Genomic DNA, 15,394 nt, shown 5'->3' with positions numbered 1-15,394 from the left:
TTTCTTTGTTTTATTTTTTTCACCCCATTTTATACCCTCAACGCTGGACAGTCGTAAAAAGCATTTCACTGCATGTCGTACCCTGTATGTATGTGTATGTGACAAATAAAATTTGATTTAATTCGATTTGATTCTCTCTCCTCAGCCAACTTGTGAGAGGGCTGCTACCTTTAGCTGCATCAGAGAGTTCCTTGTGTTTTTTTCTTTTGATCCTTTCTTTCCTTGGCATTCTATTAAATTTGTTGATAAACATAGAATTCACACATCAAGCAAAAATAAGGAGATGATAACAGTGAGAATCAATAAGTTAATCATGTTGAATTCATGTTTAGTTTTGTTGATATTGAAAACTTTATTTGTATTACATGGATAAAGCGTAAGCTATCATTAAATCAAATATATAAATTTGTTTTACATTAGAGTTGGACTTGGAATTAGATTTAATTTCACTAAATGCATTTCCTCGAGCTAATGACATGAGCACATGCTAAACTATGCTAGCGCCTATTAATGGCCTATGATTAAAAAAATAAAAATGTCAATGTCAGAAACGTTGCAACAATCGAGTAACACTTATATTATAATTAATCATAAGTCCCGTGCTACTGCATGGCTTGAGCCCCCCCCTGTGCACGCCAATGATGTAAGACTATTGAAATTCGGTGCTGAGAGGAACCTATGTGCGGGGGGTCTGGTTATAGCACGGACACAAATCGGTCGTGCGCTTATTTCGAAACAACCGCCGTAAAACCGCTAGGAAAAACATGGCCGCTCAGGTAAGACAAGCATGCCGTTTTCTCAACCCATTTTAAAAGACCGCAGTTTGAAGATTGTACTATTAATATTAAAATTACACTTTATAATCAGCTTTGGTTGAAAAAGGCAAATAACCTGTACCCGGTAATGAAGGGTTTGAGCTAGGTGGCTAGCTCTTCTTAGTCCACATGTCACTCATGCTAATTTGCGAGACTATTTTTATTTTTTCCCGTGAACAGTGTGTTCATTACACCTTCCTATATAGAAGAGAATGTAAATACATTCGTGCAATACACAAGTTAACTAGGTCTATTAAAACCTGCCATTATTGTAGACTGATTTTATACTTCTAACTAGCGGTGTTAGCCTGTTAGCTAGTACGTTCCTGGAAAGCTGTGATGTTCATTTATTTTACGCTTTCAGCAAGCAAATAAGACACGCGGGTTTCCTTTTTTGTATTATGTTAAGAAAAACATGAACATATATGTTTATTAATTTACTGAGTTAATTGTCTTTGCTAGTTTTCCACGCTAGAATCTTCTGTTGTGTTTGCTGTGTCGCTATAGCAACGTGCCTCGTTGTTTCGTGGCTCTCGGTGCTTTTCAATGTGTTTATAGTTTTATAATACATATAAGTTTGATTAATTTTTTGTATTAAAGATGGTAACCACGAAAGTGCCCGAAGTGCGGGATATCACCAGGATAGAGAGAATCGGTGAGTGAGAAACTGCTTCTCTGATCACACCTTGTTCGATTTAATATTGCAGTAACTGTCACCGGCATATATTCAGTTCTGTCTCAAAAGCTGTTGGTTTTCTGTTTCTGTCCAGGTGCACACTCTCATATACGAGGCCTTGGATTGGACGATGCTTTGGAACCACGGCAGGTAAAACTGTTTACACATTACCATGCTGAAAGTTTAAGGATGTGACAAGCATATCGGTATCATAACACGAGTTGTATTAGTTCCAGTTTGCTTAGTTTCACTATACATCAAAATGATGGGCTATTTTTTGTGAAGTACGTGTTTTTGAGTTTATTGCAAAAATGTAAGCAAGTAAAAGGACAATAGGGAGAAATGTCCTCTAGGTACAGTTGCATAGTTACACACACTGTGACTCCAAACAACCTTTCAGATTGTCCTCATTCATTATACCTTATGATTTATACAATAGAATTTTCTTGAATTAATTTTAAATAGTTAATTTGAAAATGTGTCCTGTCACAAAACTCCTGAGCTTTCAGGCAAGGTGATGTGAGCAATATTAGCTTAAAAAAAGTCCATATAGCCACATTTTAAAAATGTGCTGGAAAATCATCAACTGTCCAAGTACCTGTGGGAGATCCATTTAAAAAATATTATGATTTGGGACACAGTATTTCTAGTCTCGGATGCTTGTCCTTGTAACTGAATGTGTTGATCAAAGTAGGAGGTGAGCTTCTAAAGAAATATGTTCTGGGCAAAACAAGCTGAGTAAATAAAACATCTTTCTGAAACAGTCTAAAAGGGTTTATGTTTTTTTTTATATGTTCAGTTTGTTTTAATTTTGTAAGGAATGTAAATGTAATCTTATTTGTACTCTAAACTGCTTCAGGTGTCTGAGGGCATGGTGGGGCAGCTGGCAGCTCGACGGGCAGCTGGAGTGATATTGCAGATTATTAAAGACGGTCAAATTGCTGGACGGGCAGTTCTTATCGCTGGCCAGCCTGGGACTGGCAAAACTGCCATCGCTATGGGTACTGATTGTTTTATAATTCTGAATTTACAAACCCGATTCCAAAAAAGTTGGGACACTGTATGTAATGATGTGGAAGTTTTACATTTCAATATTTTATTCAGAATACAACATAGATGACATATCAAATGTTTAAACTAAGAAAATGTATAATTTTAAGGGAAAAATAAGTTTATTTAAAATTTCATGGCATCAACACATTTAAAAAAAGTTGGGACAAGGTCATGTTAACCACTGTGTGGCATCCCCTCTTCTTTTTATAACAGTCTGCAAACATCTGGGGACTAAGGAGAGAAGTTGCTCAAGTTTAGGAATAGGAATGTTGTCCCATTCTTGTCTAATACAGGCTTCTTGTTGCTTTATGATGCTCCAAATGTTTTCTATGAGTGAAAGATCTGGACTGCAGGCTGGCCATTTTAGGTCTTCCCTGAAAGAGACAACATCTGTATAGGAGCATTTGTTGTTCTAGAACTTGGATATACCTTTCAGCATTGATGGTGCCTTTTCAGATGTGTAAGCTGTCCATGCCATGCACTCATGCAACCCCATACCAACAGAGATGCAGGCTTCTGAACTGAGTGCTGATAACAACTTTGCTTGTCCTCTTTAGTCCGGATGACATGGCATTCCAGATTCGTCTGACCACAGAGCAGTTTTCCACTTTGCACCAGTCCATTTTAAATGAGCCTTGGCCCAGAGAAAATGCCTGCGCTTCTGGATCATGTTTAGATATGGCTTCTTTTTTGACATATAGAGTTTTAGCTGGCAACGGCCAATGGCACAGTGGATTGTGTTCACCGACAATGTTTTTTGGAAGTATTTCTGAGCCCATGTTGTAACAGATTGTTCCAGATTCTCTGAATCTTTGGATGATGCTATGCACTGTAGATGATGATAACCAAACTCTTTGCAATTTTTCTCTGAGAAACTCCTTTCTGATGTTGCTCCACTATTTTTCGCCTGCATTGGGGGGAATTGGTGATCCTCTGCCCATCTTGACTTTTGACACACTGCCACTCTGAGAGGCTCTTTTTATAGCCAATTGTGTTGCCAATTGACCCAATAAGTTGCAAATTGGTCCTCCAGCTGTTCCTTATACAGTACAGACCAAAACTATGAATTAACACATGTGGAATTATATACATAACAAAAAAGTGAACTGAAAATATTTCATATTGTAGGTTCTTCAAAGTAGGCATCAAGAGAATGCCAAGAGTGTGCAAAGCAGTAATCTAAGCAAAAGGTGGCTACTTTGAAGAACCTACAATATGACATATTTTCAGTTGTTTCACACTTTTTTGTTATGTATATAATTCCACATGTGTTAATTCATAGTTTTGATGCCTTCGGTGTGACTCTACAATTTTCATAGTCATAAGAATTAAGAGAACTCTTTGAATGAGAAGGTGTGTCCAAACTTTTGGTCTGTACTGTATGTACATTTAACTTTTCCGGAGTCTTATTGCTACCTGTCCCAACTTTTTTGGAATGTGTAGCTCTCATGAAATCCAAAATGAGCCAATATTTGGCAGGACATTTCAAAATGTCTCACTTTCACCATTTGATATTGTTGAAGCCATTTCTATGGAATGTGAACAGTTAGTCAGTGATGTAGTATAACGTAATTAGATTGGCTCTTAAATTTAGTATGAAAGAAATAGAACCCTGCGAAACAGTCGAAGCCACTGGACTTTGGAGCAACACAGTCTTTTGACCGGAACTGCAAAGTTAATTTGTAAGAAAAGTAAAGATCTTATTTTTTTTTTTTTTTTTTTTTATGTTTTTAGATTCATAATTAAACAAGCAAAACGAAGAACTTTGGATTTAAGACTTTTATTCACTGGCATTTTGTGTTGAGTACAAAAGACCTTTGAAGTCCTAAGTTAGTGAGTCAGCTTGTTGCACTCAGATATGTTATCTATATTCTATTTTAAATAAAATATAAGTTTATGAGAACTGTAATTGACTAATGTGAAATTTTACATTTTTTTATTGTAGAATTTTATATATATATCTTTTTACTTTAAGTATATTTATAAGTGTCAGGTTTTTTTTAATGTAAAATATATAAAGTATAATCTAAAAACATTTTATTTTATGTAATTCTTTACAAAAAACTTTTGTTACAAATCTTTTTATGCATTTTGTGTATAGAAAGGTTTTTGCGAATCATGTTGTGTATGTGTGTTTTATGTATGTGTGTATACCCCTCACATTTTAGTACTTTAGTATTTTAGTAGATACAATAGAATAGAAAAATAGAGTAGAACCCTACAACTAGAATAGTAGGGGACAATACAACAAAAAATGTAACTTATACATACAGCTTAACAGTCCTTTGAAAATAGTAATTGTCAAAATAGATAGCAACAAAAGTGAGTACACCCTAAGTGAGCACGTCAACACTGTCCAAAGTGTCAATATTTTGTGTGAGCACAGCACAAGGACTCTACTTCTATGATTGACCTTCCAAATGAAAACCCTATTGGAAAAACTCTATGAACCTGGCCCCTGTACTGTAACTCAGTTTCAGGGTGTTACTGATCATCTTATAGCCTAGCCCAGGGGTCAGCAACCCACGGCTCCGGATCCGCATGTGAAATAAAAAATAGAGTATTTGATATAAATGTATTTTATTTTAGTCCGTTAGTTTTTTACATGTAGATCTAAATTAAAAAAATACGATCTTGTAACTTTAAAATACAATTTCATTTTTTGTTGCTTCAAATAAGCGCCACACCCGCCAATACTCGATTGACTGCACTCTTCAGTACACACCATAAGTTTAAAATGTTTTTGTTGCATGCAGATTACAAATTTCTTTTCTCTGTAACAGTTCATTGTTTTCATAATTGCAACACACTATAGTTGTTTTTTTTATACATTGCTGAAAGAAAAGAAAAACAGTATATTCAGGTTTATCTTTATTTTAGATGTCACAATTGTTTTTGTGGCTCCCAGTGTTTCCTTTTCTGTGGTAATCGGGTCCGAATGGCTCTTTGGGTGTTTAAGGTTGCCGACCCCTGGCCTAGGCCATCTTTGTGGAGAGGGTGTACTTACTTTTGTTGCCAGCTCTTTTGACAATAATGGCTGTATGGTAAGTTATTTTCAGAGGACAGTAAATCTATACAGCTATACAAGCTTCACATTGACTAATCAAAAATATATCCAAGTTTTATTTCTTTAGTATCGCCTCTTGAGACCATATAATATAAAAAAAGAAGTTGCTGAAATGTGAGGAGTGTACTCACTTTTGTGAGATACTGTAGTATGTATATATGTATGTGTGTGGGGTTTTTATTATTATAATTTTCCTTACTATGATCAATGTCAGTTTTTGTATGTACATGCAGGTGCTCTTGACAGTGTATAACATGTTAGCGTATGTCTGCAGTGGTCCCATCAGTAAGAGTGTTCTGTTGTGTCCAGGTATTGCTCAGGCACTTGGTCCGGACACACCGTTTACTGCTATGGCAGGAAGTGAGATCTTCTCTTTCGAGATGAGCAAGACAGAGGCCTTGAGCCAGGCCTTCCGCAAAGCCATCGGTGTCCGAATAAAGTGAGCGGGCCTACCATGATTCTGGTTTTGCTTTCGAAACATGATTAAGAAGACATAGTCAGAGTTTGTGTGTCTGTGTGTTGTATAGAGAGGAGACTGAGATTATTGAGGGAGAAGTGGTGGAGATTCAGATCGACAGGCCTGCAACAGGAACGGTATGTCTGTTCATCTCCTCAACTTTATCTGAACTACATTAAAATATAACATTAGCTTTAAAAAGCAAAGATTTACCCTTTTTCACTGTTGTGTGAAATTGACAATGAACAAAACACTCTGAACACTTACAGTGGCTCTGATACTGGTGATAAATTCCAGCAATGACTCTAAACCCTGACTAATTTCATTATAGAATCTTCAGACTTACTCCGTACATACTAACAACAATGCATATACCAGAGGGCTTACTGTACCTTACTGAATACTTTCATCAAAAATATTCTCAAGCCCTTTGTAAGGGTTGTGTGTTTGGACTGAGCAGGTTTTCTATCATTTTTTTCAGTGCAAATCATGTCATGGCTGGGAAACTAAGGAGGTCATGATTTGAGAACTTGCACATACGTACCTGCATTAAAAAAAAAAAAAAAAGTTATAATAAGTTAATCATCTATAGGGTGGAGCACAGCAGCATTATTGACGTAAAGAGATTAGATGTTTTTAAAAAAGTGTCCAAATAACTTTACTCTTTACTTTGTTAGTGATATGCAAAGGGTTTCATAAATTAAAATGCATTTATATTTTAGTCCCATATTTATTAGAGGTTATAAAAGCTCACTCACCAGCAGTGAGAACTTCTTTTCCTTAATTTTCTTCGTTGAAGATTTGTAATTTTACAAACAAAGCTTTAAATATATTTTCCCACATTAGAAAGGAATGTCTTCAGGGTGGAACGGTTTAAGATTTGCTTTACTGTTACAAACCTGGAGACTGCTTCCAGTCATGCTGAATTTTCCTCACAGTAAACGTCACCACAGTTAACAATTATATACATGCTTATATTTGTGTACAGTAATCTCCAGCTTTACCACAGTTCGAATCTCGCGCCCCTGTTTATCGCGGAATTGCATTTGCCACATAACGTATACAATCATTTGTATGGCTGATTTTTCCAGGTCTCTCGTGGATAGACCAAAAAACCTATAGGCAATTGTTTTTATGGGGTTTATGTTGAATTAATTAAATCTATTAATAGAAATGAAATGATTAATTATAAAATGAAGTAAAATTTTAATACGGTACTGTATACATAAAATGAGCATTTTTGGGGTAGCGTCCGTTTATCGTGGTTTTTCGTGTATCGTGGGCGGTTTTGAAACGTAACCACCTCGATAAACAGTGGATTACTGTTTATCTATATCTGATGGCATGCCATGTCTGTGTAAGTGTTCTGTTACTGTAGAGATCATGGTATGTAAATATAGGTGAATTAATACAGACCTGTGGTTTGTCTTTCAGCTCAAGCACTGTTTGTGTGGTGTTTAAACAATGCCCAGTTCTGACCATTCAGAACAGAGCAATGTGTGATGGTGTTTAAGCAAATATGTAGATTTCTTTGAGTTTTGTTATTGATGTGTGTGTGTGTGTGTGTGTGTGTGTGTGTGTGTGTGTGTGTGTGTGTGTGTGTGCGCTTTCCTTTCTTCATGTCTGGATTCAGGGTGCAAAGGTGGGCAAGCTGACTCTGAAAACTACAGAGATGGAGACCATCTATGACCTGGGAAATAAAATGATTGAAAGCCTCACTAAGGAGAAAGTCCAGGCTGGGTGGGTGATGATGGAAATAATTCTTGTTGTGTAGTTAATTGTAAAAGTCACCTTGTCGGTTGTTCTTTGCACAGTACATTGTATATTACTATATATACATATATTATTACCTTCTGTACATTATTCACCCTCACCCCTTTACATATGGACCTCATACCCTTATATATCACACTGCTATTTAATGTGAATAGGACACTTATTTACTGCTGGTTAGATGCTAACTGCATTTAATTGGCTCTGTACATGTACATTGCACAATGACAAAGTTGAATCTAATCTAATAATTATTTTAAATATAACTGAGCTTTCTGTTTTTCTGTAGGGATGTGATCACTATCGATAAAGCCACAGGAAAAATCTGTAAACTGGGAAGGTCTTTCACCAGAGCTCGAGATTACGATGCAATGGGAGCGCAGGTAAACCCTTAAATCACACAGATTTGTGCTGTGTTCTGCATTTCTCAAAAAACGCTAGTCCAAGGTATCCAACCAGCTTTAGTTTTTAGTTATGTGTTTGTGTTTCAGTGGTATTGGTGTTTCCATAATATAGCTAGTATGCCTTTTACAGTGCAGAAATTCATTTCCTTTAATTAAATTTACACACGGTAATAAATCTGCTAAAAAGTAGAGTAATATTAAATTCTTTAAAAATGGCTGGGGCATGTAAAATGACACAGCTCACTTCTTCTAAACACATTTAAGATACACTATATAGACAAAGATTGTGGTTGTCTGTCCATATATTTAATTTTACATTTAGTCCTATTTGCTGTTCTAATATGCCCCACTCTTTTGGGAAGATGTTCCATTAGATTTTGGAGAATGTTTATGGAGATTTGTTCTCATTCAGCCAAAAGGGCCTTAGTAAAGTCATATAGGATGAGGAGGCCTTCGTTCTCAGTTTATCCCAATGGTCTTCAATAAGGTTGAGGTCAGAGCTCTATTGCAGTCTATTTAAGATCCTTCACTCCAATCGATGTAAACCATAATTTTGTGGAGCTATCTTTACGCACAGGTGGAACAGGTTTGGGACTCCTAGTTCAAGTAAAGGGAAAATGTAATACTGCTGCATCGAAAGGCATCCTGTACAATGTTGTGGTTTGTGGAAGGGCACATATGCCTGGAAATGCCAGGTGTTTTTTCCACGTAATGCCTTTGACACGGAATGAGGCAAAGTTTGTTTCATCTTTTTGAATTTCAGACACAGTTTGTGCAGTGTCCCGAGGGGGAGCTCCAGAAGCGCAAAGAGGTGGTTCATACAGTCTCGCTGCATGAGATCGATGTGATTAACAGCCGCACTCAGGGATTCCTGGCCCTGTTCTCAGGTCTGTCTCCATCTATACCTGCTGAAAAGGCATTCTGAACTACAGGCATTCCCACCACATTGTCCAACTGCACGTTTGCCTGTGTGCTGGATGTCAGTCATAAGAATTGTTTGGACCTAGTAATATGTGTTGTGTTTTGTTTGAGATTTAAAAGTGTGATTCTATCAATATAGAATAGGTTTAGAATTATATAAAAGACACTGATGCAAAGATGAACAACTTTGTTTGGTTTTGGAAGAAGAAAAATGCATTTGGAATCAAGTATAATGGATTTTTTAATTGAAACCCCTAAGCAAGCTTTGGGCACCACTATAAATGCATCTACATTTTTATTTCTCGTTGGAAGAAAGGCATTTATAGGAATTGTTTTCCTACTGTGAATTTACTGCTGAATTCGGTCTGATCTAGCTTATCTGCTCTGCAGGAGACACAGGAGAGATTAAATCGGAGGTGCGCGAGCAGATCAATGCCAAAGTATCTGAGTGGAGAGAGGAGGGGAAGGCAGAGATCATACCTGGGGTAAGTCGGGCTTCTTTGATGCACTCTACTTTTAACCTCAGATGCTGCACTTGACCCAAATCCAATCCATGTTTTTTTTTTTTATAAGCTATTTACACTATGAACAGATACTGAAAGATAATGCTTCTAAAATGAACCACTATATTTATAAGCACTTTATTCTGCCACATCATCTTTGGTGTGTCCCTGGTGTTTTTACTTCTTTTCAAACTCTTGAGCTGTTGCTCAGTGTGCCTCATTTTGCATGTACAGAAACTTTGCTTCAGATGTTTCAGGTCTGCTACCTCACTATATAGACAGCCAAATCCTCCACTGTTATCCTCTATTAATGATACATTTTCAAGTTAGATTGATGTAAAAGCAACGGGAATTGATGATGATTTAAGTGGCCAAAATCAGATCCAATGTCAGTGTAGGTTATGGTTTTGCTGTTCCCACAGCCTTGCATGTAACAAATCTGTCACATGGCTTTTAGTTTTAATTGTTTAATTTTTTTTTCTTCAATCTTCCAGGTCCTCTTTATAGATGAAGTCCACATGTTGGACATTGAGTGTTTCTCCTTCCTAAACCGAGCCTTAGAGAGCGATCTTTCCCCCGTCCTCATCATGGCTACTAACCGAGGCATCACCAGGTGTGTACATGCGAACGTGCACACACAGACTTTACAAGTGTTTATTACTGGGCTCATTATGTCTTCTGCTTCTCTTCTGCAGAATCCGAGGCACCAACTACCAGAGTCCTCATGGCATTCCTATAGACTTGCTGGACCGCCTACAAATCATCGCCACGTCTCCCTACACTGAGAAAGAGACCAGGCAGATCCTCAAGATTCGGTGAGGGGTTGGTTACAGCTGCGTAACACCACAGACAGAACTATTCAAACATTTAGATTTTGATGCCAATACTGAGTATTGTGATTCCTAGAAAAAAAAAATCCACGCATTCAAGTCACTGAACACCAGAATGTCAGATTATTAGAGTTTTTTTATTTTATTTACTGTTATATTAGTATAGAAAACAGGTCATTTTTAAACATGCACATTTATAAGTAGTTTTCTAAAAAGGTACATTCTGAATGCAAGAGATTGAGCATAAATTTTTTTATAATGTATAAAGTACCGTATTTTTTTAACTATAAGCCGCTACTTTTTCCACACGTTTTGAACCCCACGGCTTAAACAACGAAGTGGCTTATTCATGAATTTTTCCTGGGTTTTTCCCGGTTTGACAAACTTCAAGCCAAAAAATTGAGCGACATAACATTAGACCAATGACATTTCCGAATGGAAACGAAAAAATGCACTTCACCTGTGTTCTGAGCTGCACGGCATCGGGAGAAAAAAGGTTTTTAAACGCACGACGATGCCAAAAGAAAAACTCTCGAGAAAAATAGTTGTGAAAGGAAGGAGGAAGACAGTGAACAATGACTTTCTTGGTAGGCTACTGTTGTAATGTGTTGAGTCTGGGTGAAGGGAGAGCTCACTAACTCCAGTTGCAACAGAAATCATATAAGCACAGACAGGTTTCCAAAACTCGTGCTTTTTTTTTTTTTTTTTCTTGACAACAGCATTACGGGTTAGTCAAATATACTTAGAAATGAGCATCAGAAAATAATAAGGACATATTCCTCGGTCTTGCACACAGGCAGTAATTCCGGAAAGATTCAGTGGCAGGCTGTTCCCAAAATGCTGCTCTGCTCTTAAAGGAGCCACAACATATTTCACCCGTTATACCGTGTAACAGACACTGTCTTTCATTAAAGCCTGTGTAAAGTTCATTAGTTTCAGTGTAGACAGGTGCGGCTTATTTATGTTTAAAATAAAAATGTTTGTCAAATTCAGCGGCTTATATATGTGGGTGCGCTTTATAGTCTGGAAATTACGGTACTATATTTCGTACCATGCACAAGTATCACCCCATGAAACATTTACACACAATAAAATGGCCTTTATTTGAGTTATTTCTCTCAAAACAGTAATGATAAATGTGGATGTTTATTAGATAGCTTTAGGCTGCAGATGCTTTGCAGTTTAGCACTAAAGTCTCCATCATTAAAAATTTAGTGACTTCCTTTTGATAAAATAAACTTAAATATTATTATAAATTTTATTTAAATGACTTCACACATACACAGGTTGCTCAAAACCTCTAAGTAAAGCAATTAGCATATAGCTGATTAGCATATATACATTTATTATATAATCTAATTAATTAAGGTTGTCAAAATTAATGCGTTAACGGAAATTTATTTTAACGGCCAAACTTTTATTAACGAGAAATACATTTTAATCACTAAACATTTGTTTTACTGATTAAATTAAAACCATCCATGTAGAAACATAGCAAAAGTTCTGTTTGATATCCTGATGATCTATGTCTAAAACACAAAAAATACATTTACATTTACTTATTACTTATTACATGTATTTATTTATTACATTTATAAATGTGGCGTACGCACAAACAAGGCTGAACATGTGCATTCACCTCATTCCACGCAAAGGTTGTAATAAAAAAAAAAAAATAATTTACAGGAGAAAATGCACTGCTGTAAGTAAACTCTGGACAACATGGAAATGCAGAAGGCGAGTAGGGGAATTGGCAACACAAAGTCCAGCTTTGTTTTGTGCATAAGGCACGTTATAAATTAGACCCCCGGATACTCCCTCCATCTTCTTAACACACTCTTCTCACTAGTCAACTCATTTTCATCTCCATCCTTTATTGCTTTAACTTGTAGCACATAGCTTGTAGCGGTCCAGAGTTTAGTGGGTGGTTCGTCAGTACTAAAGGTCCGTTGTGAAACTCGGTGCTCTGTGTACTCAAATTGATTAAACAACATTTTTTGCCTTGATTTTTGTATTTGAATTACTCAAGATACTCGAGGAATCGTTTCAGCCCTAGTTCCTAATCAAAGCTTGCACTCAGGGAGTTTTTTCTTCCCTCCATCACCTTGCTTATTATGAATACATTTAAAATATCCAGATCCAGTGGTAGCTAAGTGGCGAAGAGGTTGGAATTCTGTTTGGAAGGACGTAAGTTCATATCCTCGCACTACCAAGCTTCTGTGCTGGGCCCTTTAGCAAATTTATTTTCTGAATTCAGATATTGCTTTGTAACATTGTCGAAATGCCTATATAAATGATATTCAGTCTAATTCACATATATACATTGAGCGAAATAAAGATTGTGTAGATTTGTGCTACACAAACAAAATAAGATCTCTGGTTTTTATTTGACTCAACTTCATAATATTGATGGGGTAAAATCTATAGTCTGCAACGTTATTAACAAACAAAACAATATTTTTGCCAAGTTATTTTGAAAAGTCTCAATTACACTATCAACACGTTAGTGTGCATTTCATTAACACATTTAATCAGGAACAAAGATTGATGCTTTTAATTAAACTATGGTCGACGAGAGTTTTTATTAAGAGCATACATTTCAAATTTGTTTTCTGCACCTTTATCACACTTGCTCAAGTAAAACAATGCTGACATTAAAGACCCAGGCCCACACTGCACTGTTTCAAACCTAAAGTAGTGCAAAGTGGCAGATAAAGCAATGTGAAATCATACTTTTTTTCTGCTTGATTTCCAAATCAGGTGTGAGGAAGAGGATGTGGAGTTGAGTGAGGAAGCTCATACGGTGTTGACTCGTATCGGGCAAGAGACATCGCTCCGTTACGCCATTCAGCTCATCAGCACCGCAGGCCTGGTGTGCCGCAAACGCAGGGTAACAAAAACCTTCAACTAAACCTTCAATATTTCTGCAAGTTTTTGTGATTGTTCATGTAGCAAATTCCAACAGAATCTACACCCCAATATTAGTGCCGTAATGCCATGTTAACATTGTGCAAAAGTAAATTCACTTATGTCCTCTTCAGGGTACTGAGGTCCAAGTGGAGGACATTAAACGTGTCTACTCGCTCTTCTTGGATGGGGCACGCTCCGCACAGTACTTGAAGGAGTACCAGGACGCCTTCATGTTTAATGAAACACGTGAGTCCTTCTTGAATTTTTTTTATTATAATTTTTTTTAAATAAATACTCTTGTGACATTATAAAAGCCTATTTGTAATAGGATTGTGGCAGTCTGAGTATCAGGGAAAATGAGACTTTCAAGGGGGGAAACTTCTCTAGAGGGAATGTTTCTAAGTTGCATATTCAAGCCATATTTCAGCTAAACAATACATTTATCAATGATGATTAACATCTTAATTTCCTGCCAGCCACATGAGATTAGGTGAGGTTTGTAGTAGGTGTGAACTTGGAAAAGAATGCATCACATATATAAATGATTTCTCATAAATCAGTGGTGTTATTGACATGAGTGGAGAAAAAACGTACTTCAGTGGTTCTCGTCATTGAGTTGAAATTGCAAATGAGATGTAAAACTGTTAATAATGTGAAACATCACAACTCCCAACCCTGTGAAGACCAAGGTCTGTCATATTAATACCCTTAGTTGAGCAGGGAAGCATTTTCTCATGCTATGAATCTATATAAAATGTATTTATATATAAATACATTTTTATAAAGATTGTATTTATCTAAAAATATAAATCATGTCTGTTATTTTATTTCAGAATCAAGTCAAATGAAAACGTCTTAAGGAAGGCTGAGAGGAAGGCCTTTTTCTGACACATTCCTGTCATGTTCATGCGTGCTGTGAAGCGCTTTTCCTCTTTCCATGGAGTTATGCACATTACAACTTTTTCGTTGAAATAAATCCATACTGTTTGCCATTTTAGGTTTTTGTTATTTACTTTTTAGCGTTGTATGAACTGGATTGGTGCCACATATGGTATTACTTTTCAATAAAAGATGATTTAAAAATGTCTGAATTGTTCAGTCACACTCACTTATCCATATTTGCATCTGTATTCACAGGTGTGGATGTCAAACCGCTGTTTAAATAGATTTTCTAGTTTTGCCATTCAGTGCTAGGGATTGATTGATTTTTTTTTTAAACCAATTTTTAATTGGGCCTGCCTTACCTTTATATACACTTACAGTGGTGTAAGTGGTCCTGATTTCTTTTTTTTTTGCATGTTTGTCAGACTTAATGTTTCAGATCATTAAACTAATGTAAATCTTAGTAAAAGATAACATGTGAACACAACATGCAGGTTTTAAATGAAGGTGTTTAAAGTCTGCCCCATTAAAGTATGCTCCAATCACTTATCTTTTATTCCTAGGTTCACCTTCTACCACTTCATCTAACTCACAAAAATAATTTTTCTTTTCTTCATCTCCGAGAAAGAATAGTGATTGGGGCAGACTTTAATGGGCATATTGATGAAGGGAACAGAGGTGATGGGTAGGAATGGCTTTAAAGAGAGGAACAGTTGGTAGAAGATGTAATGTAGAAGAACAGATAGTGGTTGATTTTGTTGAAATGATGGAAATGGCAGTGGTGAACATATTTTAGGAAAGAGCATTATAGGGTGGTATAAGAGTGGAGGAAGGTGCACATAGGTGGACTATGTTCTATGTAGGAGATGCAACCTAAAGGAGATTGGAGATTGTAAGTTGGCAGAGAACAGTGTAGTCAGACAGCATTGGATGGTGGTCTGTAGGATAGCTTTGGGATAAAATAAAATAGGAGAGTGAAGACTGAAAGAAGAAGAATATAGTTGAAACTGAAGGAGGAAGACTGTAGTGTGAGATTGAGGGAAGAGGTCAGACGGGCTCGGTGGTGTTGAGGAGGTGCTGGATGATTGGGCAACTACTGCAGA

The 15,394-nt window shown here is 36.6% G+C and overlaps 1 protein-coding gene across 2 annotated transcripts; it reads left to right on the top strand.

Annotated features, from left to right (window-relative positions):
• The first annotated feature begins 652 nt into the window (after positions 1–652).
• On the top strand, positions 653–14,494 carry LOC124379104 (ruvB-like 2). 2 transcript variants are annotated; one of them, XM_046839208.1, is made up of 15 exons: positions 653–776; positions 1,416–1,470; positions 1,586–1,641; positions 2,351–2,492; positions 5,921–6,050; positions 6,139–6,205; positions 7,702–7,808; positions 8,131–8,224; positions 9,009–9,132; positions 9,557–9,651; positions 10,164–10,282; positions 10,365–10,484; positions 13,260–13,389; positions 13,541–13,655; positions 14,243–14,494. In XM_046839208.1, exons 1-15 carry the CDS (start codon positions 765–767, stop codon positions 14,266–14,268), a joined length of 1,392 nt encoding a protein of 463 aa, XP_046695164.1. In that variant the 5' UTR covers positions 653–764; the 3' UTR covers positions 14,269–14,494. The 2 variants fall into 2 exon arrangements, with proteins under 2 accessions (XP_046695164.1, XP_046695165.1); XM_046839209.1 differs by lacking the exon at positions 653–776 and adding an exon at positions 880–900.
• The last annotated feature ends 900 nt before the right edge of the window (positions 14,495–15,394 follow it).

The sequence above is a fragment of the Silurus meridionalis genome, chromosome 25, assembly GCF_014805685.1.
Source record: "Silurus meridionalis isolate SWU-2019-XX chromosome 25, ASM1480568v1, whole genome shotgun sequence".
NCBI lineage: Eukaryota > Metazoa > Chordata > Actinopteri > Siluriformes > Siluridae > Silurus > Silurus meridionalis.
Note: the sequence above shows the minus strand (reverse complement) of the source record. Positions and strands in the feature narration are given on the sequence as shown.